Raw genomic sequence first — 20,509 nt, forward strand, 5'->3', positions numbered from 1 at the left:
TCAACTTCATATGGAAAAACAAACAAACAAACAAACAAAAAAAAACCTAGAATAGTTAAACAATCCTATGCAATAAAAAACTTCTGGAGGTACCTCCATCCTTGACTTCAAGATATACTACTGAGCAACAGTAATAAAAAACTATATCCATTCCTCAACTGAGGGGCATCTGGGTTGTTTCTAGTTTCTGGCTATTACAAATAAAAATTCTACAAACATGGTTAAGCAAATGTCCTTGTTGTGTACTTGAGCAACTTTTGGATATATGCCTAGGAGTGGTATAGCTGGATCTTGAGGAAGCAGTATTCCTAATTGTCAGAGAAAACAATAGATTGATTTCCAAAGTGGTTGTACAAGTTTACATTCCCACCAGCAGTGGAGTAGGGTTTCCCTTTCTCTGCATCCTCTCCAGTATGTATTGTCACTTGAGTTTTGATCTTAGCTATTCTACACACAATGGAATATTACTCAGCAATAAAAAAAAAAAAAAAAACAAAGAAATCATGAAATTTACAGGCAAATGGTGGGAACTGGAAAAGATCATCCTAAGAGAGGCATCCCAGAAGCAGAAAGACACACAGGGTATATATTCACTCATAGAGATATTATATATATAATATAGGACAAACATACTAAAATCTATACACCTAAAGAAACTAATCAAGAAGGAGGACTCTGGCTATGTTGCTCCCCATTCAGAAAGGCAAAGAGGATGGACATCAGAAGAGGGAGAAAATAGGGAACAGGACAGGGAACCTACCACAGAGGGCCTCTGAAAGGCTCTATCCTGCGGGGTATCAGAGCAGATGCTGAGACTTAGATCCAAACTTTGGGCAGAGTGCAGGGGATCTTATGAAAGAAGGGGGAGATAACAAGACCTGGAGAAGACAGGAGCTCCACAAGGAAAGCAACAGAACCAAAAAATATGGGCACAGTGGTTTTTCTGATACTCCAACCAAGGACCATTCATAGAGATAATCTAGAACCCCTGCACAGATGTAGCCCGTGGCAGTTCAGTGTCCAAGTGGGTTCCATAGTAATGGGAGCAAGGACTGTCTCTGACATGAACTCAGTGGCTGGCTCTTTGATCACCTCCTCCTGAAGGGGGAGCAGCCTTACCAGGCCTGCTCTACAGAGGAAGACAATGTAGCCACTCCTGATGAGAACTGATAGACTAGTATCAGAAGGAAAGAGAGAAGGATCTCCCCTCCCAGTGGACTTGGGGAGGGACATGGGTGGAGAATAGGGAACAAGGGTGGGATTGGGAGGGGAGGAAAGAGGGAGCTACAGGGGATACAAAGTGAATAAACTATAATTAATAAAAGTAAAAAATGGAAAAAAGAAAAGAACTGAATGCTACTGGCATTGAAATAGACAGGTTGATCAATTGAATTGAATTGAATTAAAGACCCAGAAATAAACCTACATACTTATGGTCACTTGATTTTTAACAAAGGACCAAAATCATACAATGGAAAAAAGACAGCATCTTCAACAAATGGTCTAACTGGATGTCTATCTGTAAAAAAAAAAAAAAAAAAAAAAAAAAAAAAATGCAAGTAGATCCATATTTATCTCCCAGCACAAAACTCAAATCCAAGTGTATTAGAGACCTCAATACAACACCAGATACACTAACTCTATTAGAAGAGAAAGTGGGAAAGAGATGTGAATTCATTGGCACAGGAAACAACTTCCTGAAAAGAAGTAAATTTGCTAGATAACAAATTTTAATATGAGAACTAAGAATTATAAAGTTTTCACAATACATTTGAGTTTTGTGGTTTTTAAAAGTACGTTTTAACATTTAAAGAAAATGGCTGGTTTATAAATTATGCTCCTAAAACATTTTACTCCATGTCACTACTTTTTACAGTTTTTCTTTTAAGATAAAGTTAACTTCCCACAACTTCATGCAGTAGACAAACATCTTACCTTCTATAAAAGGATGCTTTGTCCTTTCTCCTCAAAACCAAATGTTCTTTAAATAATATAATCAGCATAAGAATATATTAAATGTGCAAATAACACTTTCACACCAATAAATTGTAGTAATATTTATTGTTGTTTTTATATTGTCTAACCTGTCCAAAGTGGTCATATATTTGATAGCTCACCATTAATCGTGACCAAATTAGAAATTGGTTTTTCTTCACATTCATGTTACAAAAACCTTAAAGGTTGCCTTCTAAAACCAAGTGATTCACTTTTATGTTGAATAACCACCTTATGTACAGACGTATTTGTGTTAGATCTAAAATGTTTTGTAATTTATACAAACATACTATTGCATTTGTATACATTATACATGTTTATTCATATCTGCAAGGGCAATTATTAAATATACATATCTTTAGATGTCAATTTTTATTTACAAACAAAAATTTAAAAAGTCAAGGAGAGCAATCAGGTTACTCATACCCTAAAATCAAATAGTTTATATGATTAAAATCATGACCTTACTACTAGCTCTTTCTTTCACCTGCCCAAAAGGTTCTCATTATATATTTCAAGAAAAACAAGAGCACACAACCTAACTCACTACTTTCAGCATACATTTATGAATGAATAACTCTGTATATGGATTTATATATTATTCAATGGGACAGGAAGAGTATCACCATAGCACAGCACATGGAACTCTAGAGGAAGGGCACAAAATATAAAGGTTTTATCCTAATAACATTTTTATTCTAAAATGATACTGCTATCATTATACCACTCCTACAGTCAAAACGAAATTACTAAGCACATGCACACACACACATAACACACACACTGAGAATCATAGATAAGGAATATACATTAATACGTATTTAGATAGGCACATCTATGGAAAATATGACAAATATTTACATTTTGTGTAAATACGCTACCTAAAGAGGTCCTGTTTATTCAGCTATGCCAGGTCATTACACCTGGTAAAGACCTCGGTGATTTGGATAAACATTACGATTTTCCACTCAGCTCTCTTCTACAGCATTTAGCACACAATTGGCAAGGAGCAGTCCTATAGGTTTAAATTTACACCTGTGGGATTGTAAAGTGGGAAAACTATCTCCATAAACCTTAGATGCTTTCCAATTGTCTTTCGGTAATAAGTGTGTCACTGAGATTCCAAAGTCCAAATAAGTACCTAAGAAAAGTGAAGAATGACTTCTTGACTTTGGGGAAAAAATTATGAAGAATTAATGGAGGTAAAGATGGCAGATAAAAAGTATAAAAGGAATGGCTGCATTGTCATCTTCTGTGGCCTGGTAGGGCTGCTCTCCCCTCAGGGGGAGGTGATCAAAGAACAGGCCTATCAGATTATGTCAGGGGCAGTCCCTCTTCCCATTGCTATGGAACCCACTTGGATACTACGCTGTCATGGACTACATCTGTGCAGGGGTTCTAGGTTATCTCCATGCATGTTCCTTGGTTGGAATATGAGTCCCTGGGGAGACCCCTGTGTTCAAATTTTCCGGTTCTGTTGCTCTCCTCTTGGGGTTCCTGTCCTCTCCAGATCTTACTATTTTCCACTTCTTACTTAAGATTCCATGTACTTTGCCCATCAGTTGGCCTTAAGTTTCAGTGTCTGCTTTGATAGTCTGTAGGGCAGAACCTTTCAGAGGCCCTCTGTGGCAGGTTCCTTGTTTCCTGTTTTCTTCTTCTGATGTCTATCCTCTCAGAAGGAAGGAGAGGAGGACCTCCACTATCAGTGGATTTGGGAGGGGCAAGCGAGTAGAAGGGGGAGAGAGGGGAGGGTTGGAAGGGGAGGAGATAGGGGCTTATGGGGGGATACAAAGTGAATAAACTGTAATTAATAAAAATAAAAAGAAGAAGAAGAAATTATAAAAGCTAAGAAAAATTCAAGAACAATTTTTTTAAATTTTTTTTAATTTTTATTTTTTCATATTAATTACAGTTCATTCACTTTGTATCCCAACTGTGGTCATAGCCAAATTTTGGGCAGAGTGCAGGGAATCTTCTGAAAGAAGGGGGAGATAGTAAGACCTGGAGAGGACAGGAGCTCCACAAGGAGAGCAACAGAACCAAAAAATCTGGGCACAGAGGTCTTTTCTGAGACTAATACTCCAAACAAGGACCTTGTATGGATATAACTTAGAACCCCTGCACAGAAGTAACCTAAGGCAGCTCAGTGTCCAAGAGGGTTTCCCAATAATAGGAACAGGGACCGTCTCTGACATGAACTCATTGGCTGGCTCTTTGATCACCTCCCACTGAGGGAGGAGCAGCCTTACCAGTCCACAGAGGAGGACAAAGAAGCCAGAACAGATAAGACCTGATAAGCTAGGGTCAGACGGGAGGAGAAGAGGATCTCCCCTAAGAACAAATTTTTATACAAAAACAAAGTAGAAGAAAATTGTAGGTGAACACAGACTCAGGCAGTGTATAAATCTTTGTTTTTGTTTGGTTTACTCACATGTATTTTTCTCTGTGTGTGCATGAGCGCATGTGTGGACATGCATGAGCATAGATGGATAACTATGATTTGGAAACTCATGTTGCTTTAATTCATAATCCTGAACATATAGTTGCCTTTGTATTCACTGTATATATTTATAAATGTCCGAAATTTTAAAATATTTGAAAGTCAAAGAGAATAATAAGATTCATAGTACCATAAAGTCAAATAGTTTACATTATCAAAATCATAATCTATTTGATGAATAAGGCATCTTTCCAAATACATGGATAGTGACTTTGTAAATTATGTGTCATAAATTTAAATGTGTTGAACTGAGCGTTCTCTAAAGTAGCAGCATATACTAAAAAATAACGTTATGATTGCTGGCAGAAGTGACACCTTTCTTTTATCTTAGCCTGTGAAGTAATATGTTCCCTTTTTCACATTGCATATTCATTGTAGCCCAAGTTCACACACAGATGCTAAATGGGTAGTGAAAATCTAAATCCAGGGTCAGTGCTCACAGGTCAGGCAGAATCACTGGATAAGTGATTAAGGCCTAGCAACAAGGACAGCAGTGTTGTCAAACGATGGCTAGGATGCAGAGGAGGTAAAAACACAGAAGAAAATCTGATTGGAAATATTAGGCAGCTAATATGAACTAATGACTCTTCATCATACTAGTAGAACAAGAAAATGTGATTTATTTAGTAGCCTCGCTCAAGACAACCAAGAGAAGAGGTTCTCAACGTTCCAAATTAACAATGAAAAATAATAAAATATAAATATGATTTAGAATGTTAAACTTCAGTAAGAATAATTGGATGACTAATGTATGTTTTTATTATTAATGTTTTCCAGACCTTCAATTTATAACTTAAGTTCCACCTTTTAGAACCAAAATTGTTATAGATACCTGCTAATTACATGTCACAATTCTGTCTGTGCAGACTATGAATTTAAGAAACTACACAAAATAGAAGTTCATGACTCCTGTGAGCCATGGTCATTAGTTTCTCTGTGTTTGCTACAGCATTTATGCAACAGTTTTACTGAAATTCTGAAATAGTACCTATCATGTGTTAGTAAATGCAGTCCAAAGACAAATGGTAAGATTACTGAGTGATCTGTTCTGGGAAAATAAAAACACACTAACTTGAAAGAAAGTATTATGAACCTTTCAGTATGGTATATTTTTAAATGAGATTCTGAATTTAGTATCTCATGGTCAATTTCTTTAATAGATCTGATTTTGAATATTATACAACACAGGCATGAGACAAACAGGAGATACTTACTTGAGATGCTATTTCTCGAGACTGACACAAGGAGGGAAAAAGAAACACACAAAGTGCCATTTAGACAATGACTGAACAATACAGACATGAAACAGTAACAAGAACAAAATATGACATAGATCCACATTACACTTATAATGCAATCATGTGTTTCCTGTTTGTAAACAAAGTCAGGTAATGTGTAAGTTATGATTTATTTTATGTCTACCAATGATTCTTTATCCTCAGAATTATTTTGTTTTTTTAAAATTGGATAAGTCAGGTACTAAAAATAATAATAGGTACTAAATAATAATAGGTACTAAATAGGTACTAAAAATAATAATAGAAAAAAATAAATGAGCCACTCCACAAAACAAGAATATTTTAAATAATCATTTACATTAAATACTTACTATTGGTGATGATACACCTAATAGCAGTCTGGACTAGCATTCAAAAACTTTATGGTTAAGTAAAATCTGTGTATGTGCACAAGATATAGATTGATATTTATTTTATTAATGTATTTCTATCAGTGATAAATCTATTATTTTACTAATTTCTCAAACTGTCTTACTTAATAATTGCTTATATATACACTTATGAATAGCTTATCCTAAGGAAGTCTCTCTGAGAATTTCCTGTTCTAGTTCTCATCTGTTGTTTCCTATGAATTGTTTGATGCTCTACACACACTCATCAACTCTACATTACCTGAGAGACAGTGGTAGTTTTAGAGCCATTGTGGGAGACTGTCAGCTATCTCAGTACGACCATAATGAGCCCTTCAATTCTAAAACTGAATGAAACTTCTACTTTGTGAAACCTTGAGCCTTTGTTAAGTTTTAGTAAGAGAAAACTACTGTTTGGACCTGGAAAACTTGCTTAAATTTCCTAACTTCTTTTTTGTTTGTTTGGTTGGTTGGTATTGTTTGTTATGTTTTGGGTTTTTTTGTGTTTTTGTTTTTGTTCTTTTCTGACATTGAAGAAAGATGGTATAGGTGTTATTTCCTTAGATATCTTCACTTTTATTTGTGTTTATTTGACACAAGTTTTTCTTTTTTCTTCACACAAAACCCAATGTTTTCACTAAGTTCCTTCACTGTAATGGTGTTCCTGCTAAATGTAAAACCCTGAGTGGTTGTGGATTCTGTCCCTCAGTCATAGTCATATACTCTCCAAATGAAGAATGAGAGGAAATAGAGTAACTTTTAAAATAAGTGTCCAGGAAAAGAAACTTCAGTGTTATAAGATTTACTTGTATTTCTCCATGTATTAGGCTTTTCATGTTACCTCTGAGAAAATTCTATGAAGTTGTCAAGTCAGTTTTAAATATGCCAAATTGTATTGTAAGAATTATCATTCATGTAAATATTCATTTAAGAAAAAAAGCTATTTTTGTCTTAATTGAATGAAGTATCGCCTTTTATCTTCTTTGCTCTCCCACAGAACATTTTACACAGTGGGAGGTTGCAGCTAGTGATATTTGTGCAAGTCAGTAATGCAAACATTGAGGAAAAATAAAATACTCACTTTAAGAAAAAGAAAAGAATAATAACACTCAGCTGTAGGAGATGGTGCATGTTGCATACACAAAACATTAATTTGGGGAAATTCATTGTTGAAGAGATGTTTAGTACTCTCCCTTCATCCTTTTGTCTAATTTCATCTACAGTACTCAATCATAAATCATTAAATAAAATGTGTCATATGATAAATTAAGTTCACAAATAGAAAACAGGAAAGCACCATTTTAGGTCAGTTTTCTGACAGTAACATGCTGCTTTAAAATATACATAAATAAGCTAGGGTCATATGGAAAGGGAGGAGGACCTCCTTTATCAGTGGACTTGGAGAGGAGCATGGGAGTAGATGACAAAGGGAGGGAAGGTGGGATTGGGAGGAAATGAGGGAAGGGGCTACAGCTGGGATACAAAGTGAATAAACTGTAATTAATGTAAAAAATAAAAATTTAATAAAAAAATATACAAATAAACTGGAGGCTTGGTGATTAAAAAGCATTTCAATGAGGGCTTTACATGCGATGGATAGAATCGGCTAAAATGTAATTAAATGTTCTTTGACAACAGAGATATTCAGTTATGCTTTCTATATTACTACGTTATCACACAACAAAGATTTTTTTCAATAATACAAAATTATTAACATGAATACGGATGGCATGATCAGAGAAAACAATTGCTACAGTTAAATTAAAACCTATATAAAGGTAATAATATATTAAAAGGCTATAGAAATTCACTTTGTAATTACTGTATCCAATTAGGAAATATTTGTATTACATTAAATGTTTATGTTCCACTCTGAAAAGTATGTAAAATTGTATGCCACGGTGCAATGATCTTTGGAGATAAGACTGCTGAATAGTCATTACATCATGAAAGGTTTAGTGATCCCAGAATGCCTTGTTCTGTCCTGAGAAGATGCATTAATCAAATTGCTAAGAATCACAGAGCAGGTTCTCCTTAGACAACAAACCTACCACTGCCTAGATTCCAGGCTTCTCAGTCCTTACAAATGTCAGAATCAAATTTTCATTAAAAAGATCTCTATTGTGCTGGAGAGATGGCTCAGAGATTAAGAGCTTTGCTTGCTCTTCCAGAGGTCCTGAGTTCAATTCCTAGCAACCACCTGGTGGCTCATCACCATCTATAATGAGATCTGGTGTCTTCTACTGCTGTTCTGGTGTTCATGCAGGCAGAACATTATATACATAATAAAATAAATAAATATTTTAAAAAAGAAAGAAAAAGAAAACCAAACTTAATTTTTTAAAAATACAAAAAAATAACAAGTGATTTAAAAAAAAAAAAAAGAAAGATCTCGATTATGTATATGACCACGTGTCTCTCTGTGTGGATGTGCACAGGACAGGACCCTCTTCTGGAAGAGCAGTGTGCACTTTCTACCACTGAACCATCTTCAAAGCCATTAAAATCTTTATATCTATAAGACATTGAATGGATGGTACACTTCTATGGCAACACTAGCAAGTTAAAAAAATGGTAAACTACGTATAAAAAAGTGGGTTTTTTTTTTACTATATAATCAAATAATACTAATATCTAATCTAAAAATTTGAGCAATGTTTGCCAAACTACTTCATGTAATTCACTTTCTTGTTCACCTCTCCCATTAGCTATTGTTGATTGTTTATTTGAAAGTGTTCTTTCTAAAGTGAACCTAAGAGTCTATGTTAAACAAAAACTTAGATTCAGCTGTAGAGATGGCAGTAGAGAAGTTCTCCATGTCTCAGAAACAATGAAGTCACCCAGAACATCACAGAAAATGAGTAACACCCAGATGTCCATAACACCCATCTATATAAATTTATAATCATAATTTAACAAGAAAACAAAACTCTATCCTGTTAGCTGTATGCTAATAATAAAACTCTCCTGCATGAATATGAATTTTTGATTTTTATCATAAACATTTTCAGTGATTTACTTAGAGAGCTAAAATTAATATCATTGATCTGAGACCTATGCTGAGAGTGACTTTGCATAAGAGGATAATATACAACTAGCCTAAATGTCTTTGTGATTTATCATAACTTTGGAAAGTTTGAAAAGAAATACTTCAAAGATATTAAACAAATTTTATATTAAAATACTATGTACATATTAGTAGAATAGTATATTTATCTAAAAATTTTATGTCATAACATAGCCTAAATTAAAGAGTTAGGTTTTCCCAAGAGTATAAAAATCACCTGGATAAAATCAAATGATATGATAAAATCAAAATACAATTGTATTCTCAGTTTCAGGTGCTCATCAAAATCCTTCCTTCCATATTAACAAGTTCAAGTTGCTAATCAAATTACTTTTTTTTAGAGAATCAGGCGCTGTTCCTAGACTTTTCTTATAGCTATTTTCCTTGTTTCCTTAATTAATTAATTTATTTTATATCCTGATTGAAACTTCTTTCTCCTCTCTTCCCAGTCCCTCTCTCACTTGCTCTCTCCTCCCAATGTTCTCCTTCCATAATGTAGAGACAGAGAAACATGAATTTTAATGCATAATGCCATTTCCTGTTCTTCTTCCTTCAAATGCTTATAAGTGTAGTTGGAAAATACATTAGAAACGGGTGATTTAGAGGTGATTTTTATCTGAGAATCTCTGGGTTATTTATAATTGTTCTGATTCTTTAAAATGTCCTAGAAGTGACTAATATTGGATCTAGAAAAGGATACTAGAACCCAATATCCACAATGCTGGAAAAGCCCCCTACCAAATAATATTTTGTGAAACAGTTGAAATTTCAGCTACTGAAAACTTACTCTATGCATTTAATTACAACTTCCTTTCACTGTCTATTGCATTTGTGTTACATCAGTTTCCATGCTTAGGAATGACTATATTCATCAGAGTATACATTACGTCAAAAAGGCTTTCATAGTTTCAAACCTCAGATGTCGTTAGTTTCTGAGATTCTGTTCTGTATATCCCAATGGGAACATCTCCAGTAGAAGAACACAACTTCTGATAGAGTCTGGCATATGTTCTGATCCACAAGTCATCTTCAGTGATTTTCATCTATAATGCATATGAATGAATCACACAGTCAAGTTTTAAGAATGAACAACCCAGTGGGTATTTTTTGTCGTCTTAAAAGTTGAGTCAATATATATTTTGAAATCTCAAAGTAGTATTCCATAAAAGCTTGTTCATGAATTAGGTTTATTTATTTTACTCCATTTCATCTTCTCCTGAGAGTTCATCCAAATCCAAGAGATGTTAACTATTCAGTCTGGGCCAATATGTTGTTATTTTGATCCAATAAAAGTGGATAACACAACACTGAGAGGGGCCAGGGAGATAACTGTAAACTGGGAAAATCTTCAAGATGATGTAATGTCACATTGATATTGATATTTAGTGAACAGAGTGTTCTAATAAAAATGTAATCAGGGTGCAGAACCTACTCCAATAAGAAAAGTCCTATCCTGCAGAGTTCCTACACGCACAGAAGCAAATTTGAGGTAGAAGGAGCATGGGGTTTCAGACAAGAAACCAGGCTGCTCGTTCTTCCCAATTGCTGGTACGTCTGAACCATCAGCAATCTATTGCATTCTACTCACTACGCTCTTCTAGAGAAGAGAAGGTTTGAACCAGGTACAAAGACACAGGCCTGCTCTAACTGTTATTTCAAAGTGCTGGAGTGGAGGATTCCTTGATTACAGGAATATGAAGACAGTCTGAACAATGTGACAACCCACCCCAGGAAAAAAAAAGGGGGGTTAAATTTCAGAATTACTCTGCTCACAGACAATGCAGAATCCAAATTTCGGACCTGTCATTGTCAAATCAGTAGCTAAAATAATAACAAAAATGAGAACTTTTGCTTGGTTTTATACATAATGTTTTTTGTTTGTTTTTGTAATGATAGTAATTGAAATGCCTAAGCCACAAAAAGTATATAATAGGCCTAAGGTCAAAGGGTTTTCAATGAATTAAAAAAAAAAATCTCAGATTAACTCTTTGGACACATGTGAGGACATAAGTGTGACTATAGATGAGTCACCCAAAGCACATAGTAGGTGGATCTCCAAACCTTCTATCAGAATTCGCTTCTCTTGTGGACATGATTAACTTACAGAACAAAGAAAACCCGATCCTGGTATGGTGTCCAATCCCAACAGAAGTCTGGTGATAGAAATCATATAATCTTTCACAAATGACTGCAATATAAACAAAATATGTATATATTATGTATAGAAGATACATAGTATGAGATACATAGTGAGCGCTGTGAACACATAAATATTTCTGGAAAATTATATCTAACACTGAAGTAAGCCTTGATAAAATGAGATAAATCTCAACTTTTAGAATGACCATTTGTATTTAAGCCAATGATAAGAAATATATGAAATACTTATTATTTAAAGATAATATGCATGCTGACATCGGCATGATACTAACATTTTATAAAATGTTATAAATGCCTCTAAACTGAAATAAAATGGTCAAATTAACAACTTTTAAAATAAACATTGTAAAAATACTTCAGCCAGTCTTTCCCCTAAGATTAATCTGCCCAATAGTAAAATAAAATCTATTTTTAGACTTCTTTTATTATTTCATATTACATATAGTCCTTCCCAAACTACTCTATGTTAAAATAGAATATCTTTTGAAAAGGAAACATCACAATGAAAATAACAGTGCATAACAATTATAGTGAATAATTATGTTAGCAATTATAATAGTAATTATAGTATTAGTAAGACTGTACAAATAGCATCATTAAAAGTCATCTGTAGGAGTGATGACTTGGCTGACATGCACAGTGCTCTGGGCACAACTCCAGCATCAACACAAGAAGAAAACAATTTCTAACAGTTGAGAAGGCATAACTAACCCAAAGTCCAGAAGGATAGAAAGTATTTTCTAGAATTCACTAATGCTGATGTCCTCTATCTAAATGTTTTTCAAAACATATAGCAAAATAAAGTTATAAGTTGTAGCTAGAAAAATTTTAGGCGAAATGAAATAAGTTTGCTAAAGTAGAAATCAATCTAACCCACCAAATAAGCGTGCTATAATGTAGGATGTTTCTCTCAGGTATACACATACCCATATAGACAGATATAGTATATACTGATTGAAGCACAAAGTATAATGCTAATTCTGTCGTAATTCTGATCTTAAAACATATTACAATAATTTCTTTTTCTGTGTATTGTTGTGAGTGTGTGGGTGCATGTGTGCCACAGAATGCCTGGGGTCCTCAGAGAACAACTTCAGAAAGCGGAATTTTTTTTCTTCTAACATATGGGTCTCTGAGAATGAGCTCAGATCTTCAGGCTTAACCACAGCACCTTATCAGCTGCACCGCCTTGTCAGGCTTGATTCAAAAATTTTAAATTCTGATTGAGCCTTTCTGTAGAAGTTTCAACAAACAACTAACTTTCATGTCTTTTGATAACAATAAATAAAAAATCAAACCAAAGAAGGCTTAAAAATGGGTCCCCACTTGTGCGGGATCATTCTATTACATAGACATAAGACTCTGTAGCTTCAGAATAGTAGCTGAGCTCTTCTCTTTGATCAATGCTCAGTTTCAACTGCTGCTCTTCAAGCATACTTTAAAAATGAGAAAGAAAAAAGGAAGGACGGAAGGAAGGAAGGAAGAAAAACAAGGAGAAAGAGACAGAAAAGAAAGAAAAAAACTAGGTTGCAATTTTCCCTTCAAGAGGTAAATATATGCACATTTGGGGAGCTTGGGTACAGACCACCCTGCCTGGGTACAGAAGAGAAATTATCTGGAAAGTTTAGTACACAGCATGAATAGTGCTTCATTGTTTGCTGTGTCACCTCTCCAGATAAGCAGATGGCTCCGGATACCCATAAGAACACACTGGGGCACTTAGCCCAGAGACCACCAGAAAAATCTCCAGGTATCTTGGGATTAGTGTAGTCAGGCAGGCAGTTGTGGAGGAGTGCAGCAAATATATAATCAAAAGTGATGTAGACAATAAAATGCGAAGCTGGTCAATTTGAAACTAATGTTGTGACGGAAAAAGAAAAAACTATGCGTATATTTTTCCTAGAAATGTTTCATGATTGCCTGGCTAATCAGAGAACAGGAAACATTATTATTATGCAGCTGTAGTCAGAAACAAACAAACCAAAACAGACACTGATATATGGATGTTTGGATTGATGTGGATTACTGTACAAAGCAGAAACAACAATGGTGCCTTGGCATTTATTTCTCAGCAAATATTTTTAAAAAGATGTTCATATTCACTATTAATGATAAATGTGCCCCACCTTCATTGAAACTGATTTTGTATATGTTCTCGTGAGCGTATGTGCATGTAAATGCTTAAGAATACAATTTTAAGTAAATGGCTTTAGGTTGTAAAATGTTTCTTATATTTATATAAAGTGAACAAAAATCATCAGATGCTTAAGTATCTTCAGTTTAGAATGCTGAAATCTTGTTATTTTTGTTTAAAATCTGAAAAAAAAAAGAAGTACTATAAGCCACGATACCTTTGGCTTTTTGTTATTTTTCTTTAAAAACTCAAGTGGTTCAGAAGTATGCTTGGAATTATTAAAAAAAAAGTATATTAATAAATTTCATGGGAGACTGGTAACAAAGGAATACAAGAAATTGCATAGGCTATTTTACATTTCATTATTTTTATTGAGAGGGAGGAGAAAGAGAGGGAAAGAGAAAGAGACAGAGAGAGAGGGCCAGACAGGCAGACAAAGACAGACAGACATAGTGAAAGCTAAAGAAAACACAATGCCCTGTGAAAAACAAGACAACTTTTGGGAGTCAGCTCTGTTTCCATTCTCAGTTCTGGGGAGGTAATTCAGGTCCTCGAGTGTGTGTGTGTGTGTGTGTGTGTGTGTGTGTGTGTGTGTGTGTGTGCGCGCGCACATACATACAAGTAATATATTTTTACTTATATAATCTTTTAAATATTATTTCTCTTATCTTTGAGATAATATAATTGCAATATTTTCTCCTTCACTTTCCCTGCTTCAAACCTTTCCACATACCCCTCCCTGTTCTTTCAATTTTATGGTTGTTATATGCATTTATGTCTGTGCATATAAATATATATTCCTAAATACAACCTGCTCAATCTATATACTATTCATTTTATGTATGTTTTCAGGTCTGAGTATTCGACCTCAGATCATATTTAAAATGTATTTTTGAATAAAATGTTTCATATCAGCTTTTATGTGGTTAAATGCATAGAAACATGCTGAAATGTTTCAAAATATAAAATAATGTGAAATATAAAATAACAATTTCAAAGAAAAGAAGAAAAATCACATACCTGATAAAGAAGCGTGTCCAACATACTGATGCTGAACACTCTTCCTGCAGCGAAAGGCAGTCGAAACATAAAGGCCAGGTTTGAACCTCGTTCTCGCTCTTTCTGTTCAGAATCAGAAGGAGAAGCTGTAAGCATCTGTATTTTGGGCACTGCTATCTGAGCAATTTTTCTCAGCAAATATGAAAAAATGTTCATATTCAACTATTAATGGTAAATGTGCCCCACCTTCATTTAAAATTGATTTTGTATATGTTATTGTGAGCGTATGTGCATGTAAATGCTTAAGAATATAATTTTAAATGTCTGCTGTAGGAAGAAGCTTCTCTGATGATGGCAGAGTAAGGCACTGATCAATGGGTACAACAAAATATCATTAGCAGTCATTTTATTTCTGTTTTTGTTTTGTTTTGTTTAGGTCGTTAGTATTGGGTTTAGCCTAAGTACCTGGGGTATCTAGACTCAGTTTCATGGTCAACAAGCATTGTTGGGTATGGGTTTCATTTCATGGAGTGGGTCTTAATTGAAATCAGAAATTAGTTGATTATCTACAAGTTTTGAGGTACCATTGCCCTAGCATATATTTCAGGAAAAACAGCACTTTAGATAAAAGGGTGTGTGGCTAGGTTTGTGTTACTGTTTAATTTTCTTTCACAACCTTTCTGAATCTACTGGAACATCTCATAATACAAAATGTGCAAACATTTATTCCTGCTGCAATAGATGTCATAATAAAAAAAAATAAAAGTAGTTCACTTAAATATAAGCAGTGGTCAACGTTACATAGGCTTATCATGATGTTAAGCTTTGCTTTTAGATATCCTGAAATATGAGAATAACTATGCATGTACGAGCCTGGGCTGGGCTGGAATGCTCATGCTACTCTAGATTGATGTGTTGTAGTTCTAACTGCCAAGGTTATCACATTGCAGGGTTGAGTCCTGAGGAACTGATTTCATCATATCACAGAGGCAGAGTTCTCATGAAACGGGTCAGTGCCCTAAGAACCAAGGTGCTTCTATCATGTGCCAGCTTTGATATAAAATGTGTGCCTTCACCATTCACAGCTCAGACAAAGTAAATATGAATATCACACCCCATCATCTTAGTTTACTTTCCGGTCTGTCTCACTTTCTCTCAAAAACATACATACTTACAGAGAAGCTCCTTTACATTTCCAAATGAAATTTGATGTGAATATAAGTATGGGTGTATATTATGATTTGCAGTAATTTCTTTAAACATAACTCTATTGCTATTTAGATGCAGACCATACTGTTTTACAGAAGCCCTTGCCTTAAAACAAAGTTCTATTGTCTTCTTTTTAAGATACAGAAAAGAAGAGAGCAAATGTTACATGTATTAACAACTTAAAGAGGCATCTTAAGAAAGTTAACCTTGTATTCATCAGACACTAAAACATTATTTCAAAAACTCTGTTTCTTCACTGCAAGCTTTACTAGCACAGACTGAAACAGCTATGAAAATAAGAAATATACTTCTGACAAATCCTGATGTAAGGTGCATTTTAATGTAGCAAATTTTGGGGATCTCAAAGAGAAAGAGACCTTTATTTTCTCCTTAAAAGAGTGACTGAGAGGCTATTCTGAATGGTCATGATCACAAAACAAATACAAGGGTGTCCAGAAATGATCCTATCTGTCCATGGTATGTAAACTGCTATAACCACTATGGAATCAGTGTTGCGGTTTCTGGCACAGTGAAAATCTAAGGTGCTTCTGTTCCATGTCTCATTCCCAAAAGACTCTAAGTGAACATACCAGAGAGATAGTTGCTCTTCTGTGTTCATAGCTTTGTGGTTCATAATAAAAACAGAAGCATTCGGGGATGTTTATTAGAATGTGTGTGGATAAAGAACATGATTTCAAATCAGAGCATTTCCTACTCCTTCACTTACGCATGTAGGAGCCTGAGCTGGGCTGGAATGCTCATGCTGCTCTAGATTGATGTGTTGTAGTCCTAACTGCCAAGGTTATCGCATTGCAGGGTTGAGTTCTGAGGAACTGATTTCATCATATCACAAAGTCAGAGTTCTCATGAAAGGGATCAGTGTCCTAAAAACCAAAGACCTTGTACCATGTGCCAGCCTTGAACTAAATGTGTGCCTTCACCATTCACGTCATCAGTAAACACCTTAACCTGGGACTCGCTCTCCCCCGTATCTGAGAGCAAGAAAGACACACCAGTAAATAACTGAACTTGGAACTCTGCCTTTTATGTGGGATTTCTAATCAAAGTCCCTGTGCTACTTTTATATTTAACCATAAATCCATGAGTTTTAACCTGAATGCCACTGTGCAAACTTACCTCCTAAACTCGGTCACACAAGATACCCACCTGGTTACTAAATCTTAATCAAAGGGGCCTAATTTATCAATGAAAGAATGTCATTACTCCCTCTCTAACTTGCATATCTATCAAGTTTCCAAAATCTACCACCAGTAGAGTGTTCTTTTACTTCTTCTGATAAATTCTACTGCTTTGACACTCAAACCTGACATTTTCTACCACAAATCTTTGTTATACCCAGACAGCCTCACTGCTAATTAGTCTCCTCCTTCCTGGTAACTCATTTCTGTTTATAAATTGAGTCCATTTGCCCTATAATTAGGCTTTCTAGGCATGTCTGAAGAAAAGAGAACCAGAAATTCTGTGACTAAGAAAATAGTTTCTTATTTACAGAATCAGAAATGTTTTAACTTTCAGAATGTGTTATCAAAGCCACTTTAAATCTCCCAACAGCTTAGTGGATCAGTGTAGATGATCTCAGAAATATCATGATTTCTTCACACAGGTTAATCCTGCTGGACTATTTTCTGCCAGAGATATATTTTTCTAAACCCAAGAAATTTCCTCTCATTTAAACAAACAAAAACTTTTTAATACAGAAATGTTTAATACCCTAAGGTAGGTATCACCTTCACATGATTCTTCAGTTCATGTTATTTAAAGCACTTTTCCAAATTTTAAGATTGGTAGAAATTTCCATCTGGTAAAAATGACAAACTGGTAGTGAACCGTGGCTTGGCTTGGTGCATATATGTTGACAGAAACATATATTAGGGTTTGAGTGAAGTGATGTTCCTCAGCTATTGTGTAACCTCAAGGATTATGCTTAATGTCCCTCTTCCTGATTCTTTACAAGTGAAATGGGATTGTATTGGCATCCACATCTCATTTCGATTGCAATAAATAAAATAGCTACGATATTATACATAGTAACTACTTAGAAAATGTTATATTCTCTGATCATTACTCCTTTTAATAGTTAACATATTATTTATATGAATGAACTTAGAGAATGAACATCTTTTTTTCCTGTAATGTGCCTTCCTATGCTTTTCTGCATTTGTTTGGCTGGTATTGTAACACGACTATTACTTTCCCACAGAGGCCTTTCTGTCACCTTAGAGCAGGCCTTCCACAATTACTCTTAAAAATACCTTCCACTACTAGCATTATACAGGTGAAATCTATAATTCCTTATTTCCTTTTGAACGTTGTTTATTGATTTTATGTCTCCACTAGACTCTGTGTCCCATGAGAGCATCCACCATGCAATTGCTATAGGCTACTTACAATCAAGTCAGAAACAACATGTGGCCTTACAGGTGGGCAATGAAATTTATTCGAGCACATTATTCTACTTTTGGTAACCTCACACATCAAAAATTTACTGAAGATATTAACGGTTGTAACATTTATAAGCTGGAAATAAGAAATTTTTAGAACATAAGGGATATGCAACTCTTGTCTCACTGGAGTTACTTAATGGAGGTCTGAAAACATGAAGGAGTGTACTGTTAATTTCTATGTTACAATGAAACCTTTCTTTAGTATTGTTTGTTTTTGTATTTTATAAGACATACTCATTATTTCTACTATTGCTTCTCTAACACTAACAGACATTATAATCCTCTTAAAAACTTATTTGTGGTTCATGAACCTACTTTCTTGGCTTTGCTCCAAATGAGTGACTTTCAGATCTGCTTTCTTTGAGAGACACCTTTGACTGATAAATGTAACTACCATCCCTCCTTAAAGAAGGTTCTCTAAGCAAATACACCATCACAGTAAACCACAAGGTAGAGATTAATGGATACTGGTGATACCAACCCCAGATGGCTCTGAGAACATCACAAAAACACTGGAGGAATGATTGCAAGAGACAGAATATCAGGAAGTCTGCTGTGAAACTGTCACTCTTAGAAAAGGCAGTATAAAAGCCAAAAAATATGGGCCTGGGGGGGCCTTGCAGAGACTGATGAACTAACCAAGGACCATGCATAGAGAGGACCTAGACCCCTGCTCAGATGCAGCTTATAGGCAGCTCAGTCTCCAGGTGGGTCCCCAAGTAAGAGGAGCAGGGGCTGCCTCTATCATGAATTCAGTTGCCTGATCTTTGATCATTTTCCCCTGGTGGTATGATCTTGCCAGACCCTGGAAGAAGAGGATCCAGGCAGTTCTGATGAGACTTGATATGCTAGGGTCAGTTGGCAGGAGAGGAAGACTCTCCCTTTCAGTGGACTAGGGAGAGAGGATGGAAGTGAAGAGGGAAGGAAGGATGGGACTGGGAGGAGATGAGGGAAGGGGCTACAATCGGGATACAAAGTGAATGCATTGCAAATAATAAAACCAAGGACCATGCATGGATATAACCTAGAACCCCCCTCAGACATAGCCCATGGCAGCTCAGTATCCAAGTGGGTCCCTTGTAAGGGGAACAGGGACTGTCCCTGACATGAACTCAGTGGCTAGCTCTTTGACCTTCCCACCCACCATGGGAGGAACAGCTTGGCTAAGCCACAGAGGAGGACATTGCAACCAGTCGTGGTGAGACCTGATAAGCTAGGGTCAGATGGAAGTGGAGGAGGACCTCCCCTATGAGTGAATTTAGAGAGGGGCAGGGAGGAGATGAGGGAGGAAGAATGAGACTGGGAGGGAATGAGTGAGGGGGCTACAGCTGGGATACAAAGTAAATAAACTGTAATTAATATAAAATAAAAATTAAAAAAACAAATTTAAGGAAGAAATGACAGTATAAATAAGAGCATAACAATGGCAATATTAGCATGATAGACATGCTAATGTGAAAGGAGAAAAATTTGATTGGATCTCACCCCTAGAAAAATAGCTAGAGTTAAGTAATGATTCTTGAAAGGGAAAGAATTTCCCATAGTGAGGGGAACAAGGACTATTTCTAACAGGAACTCAATGACTGGCTCTTTGGCCTCCCCACCCCCCAAGGGAGGAACAGTCCTGTTAGGCCACAGAGGAGAGCTTTGCAGCCAGTCCTGAAGATACCTGATAAAACAGGATCAGATGAATGGGGAGGAGGTCCCCCCTATCAGTGGACTTGGCAAGGGGCACGGCGGAGAGGAGGGACGGAGGGAGGGACTGGGAGGGAATGAGGGATCGGGACACGGCTGGGGTACAGAGTTAATAAAATGTAACTGATAAGAAAAAAATAAAATACAAAAAAAAAAAAAAAAAGAATTACCTCTTCTTTGTTATCCAATACAGAGTGCTTAGCTTGCACCTGTATAAAAACAAATAACAAAAATGGACTCCGCAGGTTTTCTTAATCTATTTGTGCATACTATGCTTACATGTGTATGTATGTATGTATATATGTATTTTGTAACAATAATAATAAAGAAAAAAGGGACTGTAAGTTTTAGAGGGGGAGAGGGCATGGAGGGAAACATGAAAGAGGGTGCAGAAGGGGCCAGACGGATGAGAGTAAAGGAGATATGTGAATTAATTCTATTTTCATTATAACATTTAAGGAACAAATGAACCAAAAATATACTCATAGAAATGGGGATATAGCTCAGGAGTAGAGCACTTGCGTATTGCACAGAGGGCCTTCAGTTCCATTCCACACTACGCAAGAAGTTTTTTTTATTCAAAAAGAATTCTGTATCCAAGTGAAACTTCATTGGTAATTTGTTTATTCTCTTGATA

The 20,509-nt window shown here is 35.6% G+C and overlaps 1 protein-coding gene across 3 annotated transcripts in view; it reads right to left on the bottom strand.

Moving 5' to 3' along the window:
* Window positions 1-20,509, bottom strand: part of Kcnt2 (potassium sodium-activated channel subfamily T member 2) — a 377,298-nt gene that overhangs the window by 30,006 nt on the left and 326,783 nt on the right. For 2 of the 3 annotated variants that reach the window (XM_055624692.1, XM_055624691.1), the window contains 3 exons: window positions 14,525-14,626; window positions 11,315-11,398; window positions 10,125-10,253 (listed from right to left, as the gene is read on the bottom strand). In XM_055624692.1, the coding sequence (XP_055480667.1) occupies window positions 10,125-10,253; window positions 11,315-11,398; window positions 14,525-14,626 (315 nt within the window). Of the gene's footprint in view, window positions 1-5,709; window positions 5,731-10,124; window positions 10,254-11,314; window positions 11,399-14,524; window positions 14,627-20,509 lie in introns of all 3 variants that reach the window. The other variant, XM_055624693.1, reaches the window with a different exon arrangement.

Source organism: Psammomys obesus, unplaced genomic scaffold (genome assembly GCF_907164565.1).
Source record: "Psammomys obesus unplaced genomic scaffold, mPsaObe1.curated_primary_1811, whole genome shotgun sequence".
NCBI classification, from domain to species: Eukaryota; Metazoa; Chordata; class Mammalia; order Rodentia; family Muridae; genus Psammomys; species Psammomys obesus.